This window comes from Oncorhynchus mykiss, chromosome 6 (genome assembly GCF_057628025.1).
Source record: "Oncorhynchus mykiss isolate SJ-2025 chromosome 6, ASM5762802v1, whole genome shotgun sequence".
Classification (NCBI taxonomy): Eukaryota; Metazoa; Chordata; class Actinopteri; order Salmoniformes; family Salmonidae; genus Oncorhynchus; species Oncorhynchus mykiss.
The window spans coordinates 27,131,152-27,150,108 of NC_143027.1; the positions used below are offsets into that span (position 1 = coordinate 27,131,152).

Consider the following 18,957-nt stretch of genomic DNA (forward strand, 5'->3'; position numbering starts at 1 on the left):
GTCCACCATTGTTCCTGTACCCAAGAAAGCAAAGGGAACTGAACTAAATTACTATTGCCCCATAGCACTCACTTCTGTCATGAAGTGTTTCGAGAATCTAGTTAACGATCATATCACCTCTATCTCTACCCTAGACCCATTTCAGTTTGCTTACCGCCCCAATAGATCAACAGAGGAATACCTATGTAAAAATGCTCTTCAATGGTCTTCATTTACTATAGCCCAGCATTCAACACCATAGTACCCTCCAAGCTCATCATTAAACTCAGAGCCCTGGGTCTGAACCCTGCCCAGTGTAACTGAGTGATGGACTTCCTGACAGCCACCCCCAGCTGGTGAAGGTAGGAAACAACACCTCCACTTCGCTGATCCTCAACACTGGGGCCCCACAATGGCGTCTGCTCAGCCCCCTCCTGTACTCCCTGTTCACCCATGACTGCGTGGCCACGCACGCCTCCAACACAATCATCAAGTTTGCAACAATGATGAGACAGCTTACAGAGAGAAGGTGAGGGTCCTGGGATTGTGGTGCCAGGAAAATAACCTCTCACTCAATGTCAACAAAACAAAGTAGCTGATTGTGGACTTCAGGAAACAGCAGAGGGAGCATGCCCCATCCACATCGACTGGACCGCAGTAGAGCAGGTGGAAAGCTCCAAGTTCCACAGCTTAAACATCACTGACGATCTAAAATAGTCCACCCACACAGACAGTGTGGTGAGGAAGGCGCAACAGCGCTTCTTCAACCTCAGGAGGCTGCAGAAATGTGTCTTGGCAAAACCCTCACAAACATTTACAGATGCACAATTGAGAGCATCCTGTCGGACTGTATCACTGCCTGGTACGGCAACTGCAATGCCCGCAACCGCAGGGCTTTCCAGAGGGTGGTGCGGTTTGCCCAACGCATCATCGGGGGCAAACTACCTGCCCTCCAGAACACCTACAGCACCCAATATCACAGGAAGGCCAAAAAGATCAAGGACATCCACCACCCGAGCCACTGCCTGTTCACCCCTCTATCATCCAGAAGGCTAGGTCTGTACAGGTGCATCAGAATGAAGGACCGCTTCTATCTCAAGGCCATCAGACTGTTAAACAGCTTCCACCCGGTTACGTAACACTGCACCTTAGAGGCTGCTGACCCTTTATTCATGGACTTAAATTCACTGTCCATTTTAATAATGGAACACTAGTCACATTTGCTTTACTCATCTCATATGTATTCTACTGTATTTAGTCTATGCCACTCCGACATTGCTAATTCTAATATTTAGATATTCCTTAATTTCATTATTTTACGTTTAGGATGTGTGTATTGCTGTGAATTGTGAGATATTACTGCACTGTTGGAGCTAGAAACCCAAGCATTTCGCTACACCCGCAATAACATCTGCTAAACATGTGTATGTTACAAATAAAATTTGATTTGATAACAGAACCTTGAGGAACACCAACATTTACAACTGATTTGTCAGAGGACAAACCATCCACAGAGACGAACTGATATCTTTCTGACAGATAAGATCTAAACTCGGCTAGAACTTGTCCGTGTAGACCAAAAAAAATGTGGTGGAGATGGTGTCAAAAGCAGCACTTTGCAGAGCCTTGGTCTGACGCCATTAAAAGGTAATTTACATCCTTCACAAGTGCAGTCTCAGTGCTATGATGGGGTCTAAAACCAGACTGAAGCGTTTTGTATACATTATTTGTCTTTGGGAAGGCAGTGAGTTGCTGTGCAACTGCTTTTTCTAAACATTTTGATAGGAATGGGAGATTCGATATTGGCATATTTTTATTTTTCAGGTCAATGTTTGGCTTTTTCAAGAGAGGCTTTATTACTGCCACTTTTAGTGAGTTTGGTACACATCCAGAAGCCATTTATTATGTTCAATATAGGAGTGCCAAGCACAGGAAGTAGCTCTTTCAGTAGTTCGTCAATGCAGAACCAAAATGTTTTTAACACCACATAATAAAGTAGCTTGTTTGAGAGATATGTGAACATGGAGGCTTACTTTCATGTGTGCTACTCCATTAGTACTCCATTTGTGCTACTCCATGTGCAGCAGCATCAGCTTCCTGACTCCCACACACAGAGCGCAGTGGTCTAAGGCACTGCATCTCAGTGCAAGAGTCGTCACTACAGTCCCTGGTTAGAATCCAGACTGTATCACATCCGGCCGTGATTGAGAGTCCCATAGCGCGGCGCACAATTGGCAGAGCGTCGTCCGGGTTTGGCCGGGGTAGGCCGTCATTGTAAATAAGAATTTGTTCTTAACTAAATTGCCTAGTTAAATAAAATAAACAGAGGCACACATCTACTGACTGACAGACAGACAGACAGAGAGCAGATAGCCTCCACAGAGAGAGGCCTAATGAGGGCCACCTTCTCCTATTACTACGGCTCCTATTACAAGTGTTTTCCTTAAGTACATGGAGTAGCCAGCCAAATAAATAAAAAGTATTCAGCCAGGGTATTTCCAGGGCTGTCTAAAGGGGTCCAGGGGCATTGCCGGTAATACAAACAATTATTGGTACCATGATTGTCTTCAAAATATGTATTTATTTACACAAAGATGGACCACGAATATTGCCATTTTCCCATTCACGATAATGGGGTGTCCTGTTATCGGAAAACAATGCCTGCAGTACCGGAGTCAGCCTTGAACTTTGTCGCTTCAATGAGAGGGGGCAGTCGTTCTCCCCTGGTGTGCATGCACACTAATTAACTGGGTGATTTGATTAGCAAAGCATATGGAGCCATCTGACAATCTTTACTGAGCAAAATATTTAAGGCTACTTATGTAAATGTGATTATTCAGTTTCGTTTTAAATACATTTGCTAACATTTCTAAAAACCTGTTTTCGCTTTGTCATTTTGGTGTATTATGTGTAGATTGATGAGGGGGAAAAAACAATTGAATCAGTTTTAGAATAAGGCTGTAACGTAACAAAATGTGGAAAAATTCAAGGGGTCTGAATGCTTTCCGAATGCACTGTAATCCACACAGAAGGTCTCAAAAAGCAGGTTATACAAACTTGCTTCCCGTTATTCCCTTTTGAGAGAGATAGTGCAGGTCAATATCAAAGCATTAATTCACAAACAGCAACATAGCTAATTTGCATTGCAACAGTCAATGTACCGTACCAGGCAGTTCATCCAAACAGCAACACGATGCTGGTTATCACACAGACATCACACCATATCCTCGTCTGTCGGTCTGTGGAAATAACGGAGCTCCTCGAGCCGACTGCATCTGCACCTGCCAGGAAAAAGCTATACAGACTTTTATGACTAGCAAATTGAACATTTTAAATGAAAAGAAACCTAGATAATTTAAATAAGTAGTTGGCCAAAAATATGTACATTACCAGCTGTTTAGGTGGCGCTTAGTGGAAACACTAAAGCCCTTTGCTATGTGTTAGCCATCCGGAGCTGAATCATTGGTGCTAACGTGGCTGTATGAACGGTGTAAGAATGTTTTGTTCTGCTCTGATCGTCTCTGTTCTCTTCTCTCATGGTGTGGACAGGTGGACGAGGATGTGGCGCTGGACCAAGCAGTGAAGTTCTGCCAGATACAGATGGCCACGTCGGCACAACGACAGGTAGGAGTATGACCTGGCCCACGCACACACACACACGCCATGCATATTTCATGCATATACTCTACATCTACATGGACCCCATACAAACACAACACTCACAAATGTAAACATTCAATGTGTCCATATATCCCATGATCCCAGTTGAATCAAAGCACTGGTCAGTAATTGATCTACCCCAGATTATCCAGATATCATATTCTTATTTGTTTCATCCGCTCATCTGACTGGAAAGTTCTTCCACTGCCAGGGCTTCTCTTCAATTTATCTGGGCTTTGATTGAAGCTATTCGAGGGATGTGTGGTCCCACAATTCAAGTAAAACTTGAGGTTGATTGCTTCTTGTCTTCCCCATCCGCGAGATGTTAAGCTAGATCTAAATAATTCCCCCGTACTACTTGAAACTTGTCAGCCATGGATAGGTGGCCTGGGGGAATGATACAGTACTCTACTCACTAAATACCAGAAAAGCAATGATTGTTAATCATGACACATTCTGTTGTGTCACTTCCCCTTTCCTTTCTGGGAACAAACCGTTTTGAATAGATACGTTATCCATTTTGATCCATGTTTGTTTATTTCTTGATGTTATAGAATGTCTGTTCCTCTACTCTGTTTGCACTACACATTGTGTCATTTCACTATTTTCCCCTAAGGTAACTTATCTTTTAACCACTTTTAACCACTTTCCATTGTGTTCAAAGCACCTGTTTGCAACTACATTGTACAGTGCATTCACTTTTTCCACATTCATCTACACACAAATCTTTGCAAATTTATAAAAAATATACACTATCATTCAAATGTTTGGGGTCACTTAGACATTTCCTTATTTTTTAAAGAAAATCTCATTTTTGTCCATTAAAAAAATATCAAATTGATCAGAAATACAGTGGAGACATTAATGTTGTAAATGACTATTGTAGCTGGAAACGTCTGATTTTTATTTTTAATGGAATATCTACGTAGGCGTACAGAGGCCCATTATCAGCAACCATCACTCCTGTGTTCCAATCCAAGTTTATCAGAAGGCCAACATCCCACAGTCCGGGCTCTGGCTGGGCCACTCAAGGACATTCAGCGTCTTGTCCCGAAGCCACTCCTGCATTGTCTTGGCTGTGTGCTTAGGGTCGTTGTCCTGTTGGAAGGTGAACCTTCGCCCCAGTCTGAGGTCCTAAGCGCTCTGAAGCAGGTTTTCATCAATGATCTCTCTGTACTTTGTTCCGTATCCTGACTAGTCTCTCAGTCTCTGCTGCTGAAAAACATCCCCACCGCATGATGCTGCCACCACCATGCTTTACCGTAGGGATGGTGTCAGGTTTCCTCCCAGACGTGACTCTTGGCATTCAGGCCAAAGAGTTCAATCTTGGTTTCATCAGACCGGAGAATCTTGTTTCTGCTGGTCTGAGAGTCCTTTAGATGCCTTTTGGCAAACTCCAAGTGGGCTGTCATGTGCCTTTTACTGCGGAGTGGCTTCCGTCTGGCCACTCTACCGTAAATGCCTGATTGGTGGAGTGCTGCAGAGATGGTTGTCCTTCCGGAAGGTTCTCCCATCTCCACAGAGAAACTCTGGAGCTCTGTCAGAGTGACCATCGAGTTCTTGGTCTCCTCCCTGACCAAGGCCCTTCACCCCCGATTGCTCATTTTGGCCGGGCGGCCAGCTCTAGGAAGAGTCTTGGTGGTGCCAAACTTCTTTAATTTAAGAATGATGGAGGCTTCTGTTCTGGGGACCTTCAATGCGGAGTACCTTTTTTTAATTTTTTTTTTTTTTTTTTTTTGTCCTTCACCAGATCTGTGCCTCGACACAATCCTGTCTCTGAGCTCTACGGACAATTCCTTCGAAATTGTTTTTTTCTCTGACATGCATACACTATCAATTGTGGGATCTTATAGACAGGTGTGTGCCTTTCCAAATTATGTCCAATCAATTGAATTTACCACAGGTGGACTCCAAATATTTCAAGGTTGGTCAATGGGAAACAAGATGCGACTGAGCTCTATTTCGAGTCTTATAGCAAAGGGTCTGAATACTTATGTAAATAAGGTATTTCTGTTTTTTTATTTTTAATACATTTGCAAACATTTCTAAAAACCTGTTTTCAATTTGTCATTATAGGGTATTGTGTGGAGATTGATGAGGGAAATTATTGATTTAATTAATTTTAGAATAAGGCTGTAACCTAACAAAATGTGGAAAAAGGTCAAGGGGTCTGAATACTTTCCGAATGCACTGTATGTGTCAATTGAGTTTCAATTACTCGAATGCCAAATAATACACTCTACTTAATGTCTGACTGCTAGTGTCTCTGACTGTATAGGAAAGACAGTCCTTTTAGATTGAGGGTCTCAGTTGTTATAGTAAAGGTTATTTATTGTCACAATAAGACGACAGCTGTTGGGACTCATTCACTGCAGCCTTGTTTCGCTCTGTTGCCTAACTGAGGGAAATAACTAGCTGAACTGTCTGCTGGGGAGTTGTGCTAGTTCTGTTTGCCCTTATTTGGGTGCTGTGCTGTTAGCTTGTGAAGCCTGCAGAGCGCCATGGGTGGGCAACACAGCAGTGACTGGCTGCAGAAGCTGTCAACTAGATCATAGTTTTGAGTTTCCTAATGGACTGACATTCTTCTCTCTTCCATAGAGCACGTGAGACGGTGTGAGCTATTAACAAGCCGTGTCTGTCTGTAGTAAGATGAGCTGTGTTCTTGCTGGGTAAATCCCAGGGCTTTCTTCTCTGCACCATCCTGCCTGTGCTTAAAATAACCCCAGGTGCAGTGAGAATGTTCCCTTTTTGTCCTCTGTCTTCACACAGTGGTTGCAGAACTTGTTATTGGTTTGAACTGAGTATTACCATTGATATGTGCAGCGTTGCTTATTTGCACATGAAAGGAAATGGTACATTTTGAATTCTAAATGGAGAATTTAACACAAGTTTATTCTGCAGCCATATGCAGAGACGCGAGACACAGTCAAATTAAAATTAAAATGCTAGTGATATTGAATGTGAAACTGGCTTTGTTGTGTGATGCTCACTCTAACCTATAATCATTGCAGCTGAGCTTTGTGTTTATCTCTCACATTCTTTATAAAAATCATCAGTTCTTCTGCCTCATCTGTGGGTAGTCACTGAGCCCCCATCCCACTGCCTCCCCATCCGGCTAGGGTCATCCTGTTGTCTCAGTAATGTAAACCACAGTACGGCATACTAAAGGGAGAAAACGATGGGTAGGCTACGATAGCTCACAATTTACAGTTAGTTTTGCCAAATTTATACAGATAAGGGTTGTGATCATGGCCTTATAAAGGCTCTGTGTATGTGTGCATCATAAGTCACAATGTAGATAAGACTTTGATGCTGGATCCAAGCAGGATGGTTTCATAACAGTGTGCATGTGGTCAGTTGTCGTCAGTGTGTCCCATTTATCACACCACATCTAGGTTTCCCATGTGATTTTTCTCACTAATCCATGTTTTAGATTTAGTTGACATTGTTGTTTCTATTCAAGGTCTAGTTACTATTCTAGTGGTTGTTATTTGTAAGGCCCAATACAGTGCCTTCAGAAAGTACACCGCTTGACTTTTTCCATATTTTGTTAGAGCCTGAATTTAAAATGGATTAAATTGAGATTTGGTGCCACTGGCCTACACACAATACCCCATAATTTCAAATGTTTACATATTGATAAAAAACGTAAAGCTGAAATGTCAGTAAATGGCAAGCCTAAATGAGTTCAGGAGTACCAATTTGCTTAACAAGTTGTATAATAAGTTGCATGGACTCAATAATAGTGTTTAACATGATTTTTTTAATGACTACCTCATCTTTGTACCCCACACATACAATTATCTGTAAGGTCCCCCAGTCGAGCAGTGAATTTCAACCACAAAGACCATGGAGGTTTTCCAATGCCTCGCAAAGAAATTGGTAGTTGGTAGAAGGGTAAATATAAAAGCAGAATTTGAATATCCCTTTGAACATGGTGACGTTATTAATTACACTTTGGATGGTGTATCAATACACCTAGTCACTGCAAAGACACAGGAACCCTTCCTAACTCCGTGTTTGCAATAAGGCACTAAAGTAAAACTGCAAAAAAATGTGCCAAAGAAATTATGTCCTGAATACAAAACGTTATGTTTGGGGCAAACGCAACGTGTCACGGTGTATCACTCATCATATTTTCAAGCATGGTGGTGGGTGGCTGCATCATGTTATGGGTATGCTTGTCATTGACAAGGACTAGGGAGTTTTTTAGGATAAAAATAAACGGAATAGAGCTAAGCACAGGCAACATCCTAGAGGAAAACACAAGGCCAAATATACACTGGAGGTGCTTACCAAGACGTCATTGAATGTTCCTAAGTGGCGAAGTTACAGTTTTGACTTAAATCGGCTTGAAAATCAATGGCAAGACTTGAAAATGGATGTCTAGCAATAATCAACAACCAACTTAACAGAGCTTGAAGAATTTTAATTCTGTACAATCCAGGTGTGGAACGCTCTTAGACTTACCCAGAAAGACTCAAAGCTGCAATCAATGACAAAGGTGATTTTAACGTATTGTATTGGCTGATTCTGTATTGTGAAGATTCTGTATTTCATTTTTGCAAACATTTCTAAAACATGTTTTCACTTTGTCATTATGGGGTATTGTATGTGTAGATATATTTTTTTTAAGTGATCCATTTTGAATTCAGGCTGTAACAAAACAAAATGTGGAATAAGTAATGGGGTATGAATACTTTCTGAAGACAATGAATATGGGGCTAATATAGCAGAGCAGAAAATGACTGTTTGAGGTGATCCTCTGCTCCCTGCCACCTACCCACTTTATGCTCTCTCAGGTGCACAAATCTAGATGACTGAGTCACACCTGTGAACGGAGACAGAAGATTCATATAACGTAGCCTAATCACCAAACCGATTGAGCCCACTGTGAGCCCTCTCTTGTGTATAGAGATTACATTTTACTGAGTCTGAAAATAATGAGTTTATATCTAGACACTCAATTATAATGAGTTGCCATTGTTAATGTATCGAAGTTATTGTACTGCTGGGCTATGTGGTCTTTGAGACAGAGCTGACACCTGGAAAGAGGAGGTTGGCATAAGGCTAAGCAACTCCCCTGCAGGGGCCTGGTTGTTACTCATGTGGGTGGGATGATCTGCTAGTCGTGTATTGACAGGATTATTTGTAATATCTTGCTGTTTCACCCATCCATTTACTTGGGACTAATTTGCAACATTTTGTGGGCGGCCTTGGTCTCATTTGCACTCTGTCCTCCTTACCAAGAAGTCGGGTCACATCTCAAAGCCTTCAGTGCCACCTGCCAAAGTCGATGAAGAATATGGAGCTTCAGGTCTCAAAGAAAGAATGACAGCCCTTGAACTAAGTTATTTGGAGTAACGATAACTTGGAGAGGCAATAATTGAATTCAAATATTATCAGAACAAGAGATGACATACACAGAACTGATAAGCTGCTTTTTAACTTGTTATGACTGCAATCCCCCTATCGGGATAAGTGTCACCAACAACCGCTGCATAGCATAGCGCTACATTGAATAAATATTACTACAAATATTTATATTCATGAAATCACAAGTGCAATATAGGAAAACACAGTTTAGCCTTTTGTTAATCCACCTGTCTTGTCAGATTTTGAAATTATGCTTTACAGCGAAAGCAATCCAAGCGTTTGTGTAAGTTTATTGATCGCACGACAAAACATTAAGTACACTTAGCATCAGGAAGCTTGGTCACGAAAATCAGAAAAGCAATCAAATTAATCATTTACCTTTGATGATCTTCGTATGTTTTCACTCACGAGACTCCCAGTTACACAACAAATGTTCCTTTTGTTCCAAAAATATTATTTTTATATCCAAAATACCTCAGTTTGTTTGTCGTGTTATGTTCAGAAATCCACAGGAAAGAGCGGTCACGACAACGCAGACGAAAATTCCAAATAGTTTCCATTATGTCCACAGAAAAATGTCAAACGTTTTTTACAATCAATCCTCAGGTTGTTTTAAAAATATATAATCGATAATATATCAACTGCAAATGTCTTTCACAGTAGGAGAGGGAAAAGCAATACCTATCCAAACTCTGTTGCGCGAGCAAAAGTCATGTGACCACTTGACGCAATGTTATTGTTCTGGCTCATTTTTCAAAATAAAGCCTGAAACTATGTCTGAAGACTGACACCTTGAGGAAGCGATTGGAAAATGAATCTGGTTCATATCCCTTTAAATCCAGCAAAGGGAGGCTATGGAACATGGAGTTTTCAAAATAGAAGCCACTTCCTGTTTTGATTTTCCTCAGGGTTTTACCTTCAATATCAGTTCTGTTATACTCACAGACCATATTTTGACATTTTTGGAAACTTTAGTGTTTTCTTTCCAATACTAATAATAATATGCATATATTAGCAACTGAGACTGAGGAGCTGGCCGTTTACAATGGGCACCCTTTCATCCAAGCTACTCAATACTGCCCCTGCAGCCATAAAAGTTAAACCCAATCTCAGAAGGGACCACCCACTTTGAAACCAGCCTGGCTGTAAGCTGTCTTGATATGATACTCAATGAATGGTGGAAACAACAACTAGGCTACACGGAAGAGTCTTCTGCAGTGCTCTCAGGTACTTATTCCCAGAGCAAAGGGTCTTTATTGTGTTCCTTTTATGTATAATTCATGATATAAGAAGCTTCAAAGCTAGCAATGGAACCCTGTAGGAGCTGCTTGTTGGTCTGTGTTGAGCTGAGATGTGGGTCTGTTGCAGCTGGAGGTTTGGTTGGTTGGTTTGTTGAAGCCTGTGTGAATCCCTCATGGAGCCTCGTAATAAACAACTCGGAGCGGGATTTGACTATAAATCCTTGCAGTGGGATTCTGAGAAAAATACCAAGCTATGTTATTGGTAGATCAGTTGACTGATCCAGACTAACCTTGTGTTGTGTGGCAACCTGATAGTCATGTTACCTTAAAGCTGAGACCTGTGAAAGGTGAAACTGTGCCAGTGATCGCCCCCCAGGCACATTTGTTATTGTTTTTGAAAAGGAGATGAACATTCTGCAAAGTAATAAATGAAACAAGTCTTAGTACATCCTCTTCTATCTCTCATGAAATGATGTCAGAGAGAATAAAACCGCGTTCGGTGTTTGAAGTAATATCTTTGTTATTGTAATATAGCAAATGGACGTTTCAGTTTCACCGCAATGGATTCCAACTTTAACCTGGACATGAGTCATGATAAGATTATAGAAAATCATCTATACTCCATCTTGTGCATTCATTTGGTTTGAATCTTTAAAGTGAGATGAAATTACACTGACCCTCTGACTTCTTACCTTCATTTGATTAGCTTTACTACTGCTGTATATCATTATCAGTGCCCTGCCTCGAATTCCTCCTTCCCAGCTATCCAATGTGTCCCTGGCGTTCAGTCCAAAGCTTTCCTATTTGAGGGAAAACTGAACGGAAACTGTATTCATGCCATTTTCCATTGGCTGTGTTCTTCCGGTTGCCATGACAGCAGCTGTGGGAGCAGGGTGGCTCTTGTCACAGGTTGTTTGTGCAGGTCTTGTGTTTATGACTGGTCCTCATAAACACACATGGGAGAGTGGCAGGTAGGGTCGGGGGGTGGAGTCCTGGAGTTGTGTTCCTGTGGTGGCAGATCCCCCTCCAGCGGCCTGCATGCTTGCCCAGTCTGACTCCACACACTACAGGTTCCACACAGAAAAGTAAGTCTCAGACCCCCTGAGACCTCCACAGGAGACTGCTCTAGCGTTAAGTCAGTGTAATTGTAATGAAGGTCATTTTTTTTGTGTGAACAGTGAGATGGTGTTGGTTATAATGACTCAAACTGTTTCTACTGCGGTTCTATGTACAGGGGAAAGAAGATTCTACTGCAGATGGGCACTCCGTCAGGCTCCTCCTCCTTACTGCCACTCTGTCTTTATCTTTATCAGTCTGCCAGTGATGCCCCGACAACACCTAAGTACTCCAAGGAGCACCGCGACATCTTCTTCCCTGCCTCTCTGCCCACCCCGGTCCTGCTCAGTCACGCTGCCTGCCACCCCCTGTCTGTCCAGGATAGCCAAGCCAAACTCCAGTACGAGCCCCTTGGCAAGGTGCCCAGACCTCCAGCCAGCGGCTCCCACGAGCATTGTCAGCCCCAGCACAGGAGAGCCCCCCTGCCTATTCACCCTGCTTCAACTATGGCCTTCCACCCCCAAACAGGTCAGTTTCTTTCCTCCCTCCTCTTGCAGTACATTTCATAAAACACAACAGTAACACTGCCTGATACACTGGTCTGTTAAAAAAAGTGTTTAAAATATGCTGTTACAAAGAGGATAAGTTCATCAAGCATTTCATTAAAATTGTGTGGATCCTCTTTGGAGAATATATTGTAACGTGAATAGATTTGTAACAGCCACAGTAAGTTAGCTACAAACTGTTTTTTTTTTCACTGTGTTGTCTGCAGTTGATGATTCCCTGCTTTGTACCTGCTTCTCTAGTGGAGGAGGACAGATTAAACTGTCAGAGCTTTTCTCCCTCGCTCTGTTTCTTTCGCTCTCTGTTTGTCTCTGTCTCTGTGTAATTAGATAGCCAGCCAGCAAGGGGCACACTTGCCCACCCAGAGCTGTGTTATGTAACTTCTGTACATCATGACCTGGTTGAATATTGAATTTCTAGTTTAGTAAGTCACTGTCTCCCTAGTACGTAGTACATCTGACACTTACACATGGAAGTGTTTGAAATAATGATATGTCTTTAACCCGGGAACACTGTTCTCCTGATGATGCAGTGTTTCCTTATGACACAATTGTGTCAAGTCTCTTCAGTTTACCGTCCTGATTGTTGAGTACATTGAATATTTAAGGAGGGTATCATCCACATGAGTGCGCACACGTGAGGTGTGAGGTTTAGGAGATCAATGCTCAGCATCAGGAAGCTCGACACTGAAATCTACTAATGGTTTCCCAGGCAACCTGAATGAAGAGGTCGGGTAGAGAGAGAGAGTGGATGATTGTATATGCTGGCAGGGCTGCGAGCGCTACTGAACGATGCTACATGAGGATCTCGCAGGCAGGCTGAGGCATTACTTTCCCTCGTATTTCCTATTTTCCTCCAGCTTTCGTTGTGGGATCTGTTATGGCAGCCTGGAGCACTGTTTGAAATCAGTGGCTTTGTTTGTCTGTGTATTAAAAATTAAATGTGTCTTCCAGTAAGCTCATGTTAATGTTGGTCATTGCAAACATTGTTGCTATAGTATAGTGCACTGCATACTGAATCAGTCTGAAATGGGTTATTCTGTCAACCCCAGAAGTATGAGTGAGAGCCTGCCATCTTGTCTTGCTTCACTGTGCTGGTGTATGTGTTTTGAATGCTGTATGGATTGTGACAGGTGATGTGGTTGTGTTTCTCCAGAGGAACGTGAGGAGCCCCCAGAGGGACTGTCCTACAGACAGCAGGAGTCTCATCTTTGCCAACAAATGAAGTTGGCGACTGTGTCCCCAGGGCAGGAGGCTGCAGGCTGGTACCATGACGAGCCTGCTTCCTGTAGTGCCACACAACCTTGCTCAGGTAAGAACATTTACAACCAGGAATTACCAAGTAAGAATTCCAATAAGAGGCGGATCCATGTGAGAAGTTATCATAATGTTCCTCTGTCCCATCTGTCTCTACCTCCTCTGTTGTTTAGACCAGCAGCTGTATGGCAGCAGTGAGCAGTCCAAGATTTCGGACCCTAGTCGTATCCGCTCACGCATCCCCCCCAACATGCCAAAGCTCTTCATCCCCTCCACCGTCACCAAGTTCCCCCCGGAGATCACCGTCACCCCGCCTACTCCCACCCTGCTCTCCCCCAAAGGAAGTATTTCAGAGGAAACCAAGCAGAGACTCAAGGTGCTCTCTCTCTCCCTTTCTCTTATCTATTTTTCTCTCTCTCTCTCTCTCCCTTTCTCTTATCTATTTTTCTCTCTCTCTCTCCCTATCCTATCTATGTATTGCTCTCTCGCTATCCTATCTATTTCTCTCTCTATCCTATCTATCTTTCTGGCAACCTTCCGTCTTCTCACTCTGTCTGTCTTCTGCTCCTGTTCCTGTGCAGAACGTGATCCTGTCCTCCCAGTCGGCGGCCACAGTGAAGAAGGAGACGCTGAGCCAGCCGGCCCTGGAGGTGCAAGAGACCTCCAGCCAGGAGTCCTCTCTGGAGAGTGAATCAGACGATGGAGATGAGGAGGATGATTACATGGACATCTGAGCCACTGCTACAAGACTGAACAAACCCAGGCCACTCCTTGGAGCTAGACCTGACTACCATCAAGCCCCTCCACTTCCTCCCTTGTCTTGAAACGATGGAATGGTACATGTCACTGCAGCTAGTGTCTCTGTGTTGGTGCAGTTGGTCTATCTTGTAATTTCAAGCTGTCTTAATGGAAAAAAGCTCTTGAAGTGAAAATGTGCAAATGCGCAATGTTCTGCTCTTGACACTGGATGATTGGGGATGTTTTTCATTTAACAATAATTTTGCTAAGTGCCATTTACACTTATCACACCTGTCAGCTAACCAAGCTCTCCATAGTCTTTCACATGAAAATGGGAAAAGGTGTAGAATGATGATCTACGCTTACTGTAAGTTAAATGGTCAGAATTGGTGGTGGATTGTTGCTATGTAGACACATTCTTCGCATGCACTGCAGTTGGCATCATTGGCTGTGATTTATACATCTTTCACACGTAATGGGCACTAGAATGTGGCCTGCTTTTACTGTGTTTCAACTGCAGCTAAATCCTTGTTGTTGGAATGCAACATCCCACACTGAGGTGCTTCAACATGATGAAATGTGCCATGGCAACATATCACAGGTGCCAGCCAACTTCTATCCATACACATTGATATAAGAATCTGAATGGCAAGAAATCCACATTTGTATGTGACCTGCATTTTCATGGACACTTAAGATTTAATGAGGACTGCAAACCAGAGTTTTATATAGGGCTCCTAAAGCAATGTTGAGGACCCTACTTCTCCAAAGCCTAATAACCTGTAGCAGATTGGATATGTTTACACTTCCAAGTGGGATGTCTTTGATTTGTCTCTTGTTCATGTTCTATTTTTGTACTCAACTGTATTCTATCAAGTCTTGTTTGATTTTGTCCTTTTGTTTCTCTGGGGATTTGTAGCTTGGAGGACCCTTCTTTACCAGGAAGAGGTCCTGTCACCAGCATAATAGACAAAGTGATGGTTTGGATTAGTCTGAATTAGCTTTTGTACATATCACATTTAAAACATATTCTCAAATGAAGCAACTCTTACATGGTCCGGGTGTTTATTTACCATTGGGGTCAAGTGTGGATGTTCCTAATTCAGAGAAAATGCCTTGGTAAATATGTTTAAATTCTATGTCAACTCAGAGGACGACAATAGAATGTTTTTTTTTTTTTTTTTTACAGATTGTTTCTATATAAAAGGATATTTACCATATGTTTCTTGTAAATTGTCTTTAGAAGACTTTTTAAAAAGGAAGAAATTATGAAGAAATAATTGTAAAGGACATCGCCCGAACAAGTCTTGCTTGACTGACTACCTACCTGTAAATGGATGTTTGTATTTTTTGGTGTAAAATACTGTTTTGTATTTCTGCTGCTGAGCTTCTTATGGGAATGTATAATGGCTGAGAGGTTTTTCTTCCTTAAACCTTGGCACAGGCTGGGGAGTTGTTGTTCTTTACATATTAACTTGCCACATTAAAGATGTCACAAACCAAAAATATACGTGATACGCTTTTATCTGGTCTTGGTGCTCTTTAATTATTCTGGCTGTATAATTTCAGCCAGTAGTTTTGAAAGTAGCCCTCACAAGCCAAAACGGGTCCCTGAAAATTGTGCCCAATCGTGTACAACGTTATCCAATTCGTATATCATATGTTATGAATTCTAATTTGTGTGAGTGCTTAAGATCCCATTCAATTTCTTTAATACATATTTTCATTCCTTGGTGTTTTGAACTGAAATGTTCTGTTTATTTCCATATTTAGGTTGAGTTTGAACTTCAATACCCGGCAGCTATAATGGTAATGTATTTGTTGCAATGGCTGTATATAGTTTAAATCTGTTAGCAAGACCAGCTCAATGTCACGTTCTACAAACTACAATCTCAAGTCAAGTTTCGCCTTAACAAAACAATCTGTGGCAAAGTGTCCATTTTTCTGCCAACATGTCTCCTGTGTATCAGTCATGTTGAGACGACACCTTGTCCCGCTCTGATATTTTAGTCAAAGAGCTTGCACACTTATGTGTGAAGTCCCAGACACGGTGGGATAACTTCCAGAAGTTTCTTATAAAGTGCTGTGAATTTGTAATTTACCCCTTTGCAAGGAAAGCTACATTTGAGTTTTGTTATGAGGTGGACCAAATGTGTGCTCCCCATCCCTTGAAATAGTGAGATCTGTCTTCTCCATGCCTTGATCAGGCAGAGGGGGTTGGTAAGTGATTTCTTTCTTCAGTGTTTCAACCTCTGTCTCTGTCTGTCAGCAGGAATAAGTTAAGTACCTACAGTTGAAGTTGGAAGTTTACATACACTTAGGTTGGAGTCATTAAAACTTGTTTTTCAACCACTCCACAAATTTCTTGTTAACAAACTATACAGTGCCTTGCGAAAGTATTCGGCCCCCTTGAACTTTGCGACCTTATGCCACATTTCAGGCTTCAAACATAAAGATATAAAACTGTATTTTTTTGTGAAGAATCAACAACAAGTGGGACACAATCATGAAGTGGAATGACATTTATTGGATATTTCAAACTTTTTTAACAAATCAAAAACTGAAAAATTGGGCGTGCAAAATTATTCAGCCCCTTTACTTTCAGTGCAGCAAACTCTCTCCAGAAGTTCAGTGAGGATCTCTGAATGATCCAATGTTGACCTAAATGACTAATGATGATAAATACAATCCACCTGTGTGTGTCAGAGGTCCGTTAAAAGCGCAGAGAGCATCATGAAGAACAAGGAACACACCAGGCAGGTCCGAGATACTGTTGTGAAGAAGTTTAAAGCCGGATTTGGATACAAAAAGATTTCCCAAGCTTTAAACATCCCAAGGAGCACTGTGCAAGCGATAATATTGAAATGGAAGGAGTATCAGACCACTGCAAATCTACCAAGACCTGGCAGTCCCTCTAAACTTTCAGCTCATACAAGGAGAAGAGTGATCAGAGATGCAGCCAAGAGGCCCATGATCACTCTGGATGAACTGCAGAGATCTACAGCTGAGGTGGGAGACTGTCCATAGGACAACAATCAGTCGTATATTGCACAAATCTGGCCTTTATGGAAGAGTGGCAAGAAGAAAGCCATTTCTTAAAGATATCCATATAAAGTGTCATTTAAAGTTTGCCACAAGCCACCTGGGAGACACACCAAACATGTGGAAGCAGGTGCTCTGGTCAGATGAAACCAAAATTGAACTTTTTGGCAACAATGCAAAACGTTATGTTTGGCGTAAAAGCAACACAGCTGAACACACCATCCCCACTGTCAAACATGGTGGTGGCAGCATCATGGTTTGGGCCTGCTTTTCTTCAGCAGGGACAGGGAAGATGGTTCAAATTGATGGGAAGATGGATGGAGCCAAATACAGGACCATTCTGGAAGAAAACCTGATGGAGTCTGCAAAAGACCTGAGACTGGGACGGAGATTTGTCTTCCAACAAGACAATGATCCAAAACATAAAGCAAAATCTACAATGGAATGGTTCAAAAATAAACATATCCAGGTGTTAGAATGGCCAAGTCAAAGTCCAGACCTGAATCCAATCGAGAATCTGTGGAAAGAACTGAAAACTGCTGTTCACAAATGCTCTCCATCCAACCTCACTGAGCTCGAGCTGTTTTGCAAGGAGGAATGGGAAAAAATGTCAGTCTCTCGATGTGCAAAACTGATAGAGACATACCCCAAGCGACTTACAGCTGTAATCGCAGCAAAAGGTGGCGCTACAAAGTATTAACTTAAGGGGGCTGAATAATTTTGCACGCCCAATTTTTCAGTTTTTGATTTGTTAAAAACGTTTGAAATATCCAATAAATGTGGTTCCACTTCATGATTGTGTCCCACTTGTTGTTGATTCTTCACAAAAAAATACAGTTTTATATCTTTATGTTTGAAGCCTGAAATGTGGCAAAAGGTCGCAAAGTTCAAGGGGGCCGAATACTTTCGCAAGGCACTGTAGTTTTGGAAAGACTGTTAGGACATCTACTTTGTGCATGACACAAGTCATTTTTCCAACAATTGTTTACAGACAGATTATTTCACTTATAATTCACTGTATCACAATTCCAGTGGGTCGGAAGTTTACATACACTAAGTTGACTGTGCCTTTAAACAGCTTGGAAAAATCCAGAAAATGATGTCATGGCTTTAGAAGCTTCTGATAGGCTAATTGACATCATTTGAGTCAATTGGAGGTGTAGCTGTGGATGTATTTCAAGACCTACCTTCAAACTCAGTGCCTCTGCTTGACATTATGGGAAAATCAAAAGAAATCATCCAAAAATTGTAGACCTCCACAAGTCTGCTTCATCCTTGGGGCAATTTCTGAACGCCTGAAGGTACCACGTTCATCTGTACAAACAATAGTACGCAAGTATAAACACCATGGGACCACGCAGCTGTCGTACCGCTCAGGAAGGAGATGCATTCTATCTCCTAGAGATAAACATACTTGTTTGCAAAATGGTGCAAAAAGTGTAAATCAATGCCAGAACAACAGCAAAGGACCTTGTGAAGATGCTTGAGGAAACAGGTACAAAAGTATCGATATCCACAGTAAAACGAGTCCTATATCGACATAACCTGAAAGGGCGCTCATCAAGGAAGAAGCCACTGCTCCAAAACCGCCATAAAAAAGCCAGACTACGGTTTGAAACTGCACATGGGGACAAAGATTGTACATTTTTGGAGAAATGTCCTCTGGTCTGATGAAACAAAAATAGAACTGTTTGGCCATAATGAACATAGTTATGTTTGGAGGAAAAGAGGGAGGCTTGCAAGCCGAAGAACACCATCCCAACCGTGAAGGACGGGGGTGGCAGGATCATGTTGTGGGGGTGCTTTGCTGCAGGAGGGACTGGTGTACTTCACAAAATAGATGGCATCATGAGGATGGAAAATTGTGGATATATTGAAGCAACATCTCAAGACATCCGTCAGGAAGTTAAAGCTTGGTCACAAATGGGTCTTCCAAATGGACAATGACCCCTAGCATACTTCCAAAGTTGTGGCAAAATGGCTTAAGGACAACAAAGTCAAGGTATTGGAGTGACCATCACAAAGCCCTGACCTCAATCCTATAG

At 42.1% G+C, this 18,957-nt stretch overlaps 1 protein-coding gene across 6 annotated transcripts in view; it reads left to right on the forward strand.

Moving 5' to 3' along the window:
- Positions 1–15,376, forward strand: part of LOC110525628 (calcineurin-binding protein cabin-1) — a 67,554-nt gene extending 52,178 nt beyond the window's left edge. For all 6 annotated transcript variants that reach the window (XM_090237421.1, XM_021605913.3, XM_021605912.3 and 3 more), the window contains 5 exons: positions 3,529–3,603; positions 11,570–11,840; positions 13,032–13,187; positions 13,306–13,508; positions 13,714–15,376. In XM_090237421.1, coding sequence (XP_090093547.1) covers positions 3,529–3,603; positions 11,570–11,840; positions 13,032–13,187; positions 13,306–13,508; positions 13,714–13,866 — 858 coding nt within the window. In that variant the 3' untranslated portion in view covers positions 13,867–15,376. The remainder of the gene's footprint in view (positions 1–3,528; positions 3,604–11,569; positions 11,841–13,031; positions 13,188–13,305; positions 13,509–13,713) is intronic.
- The last annotated feature ends 3,581 nt before the right edge of the window (positions 15,377–18,957 follow it).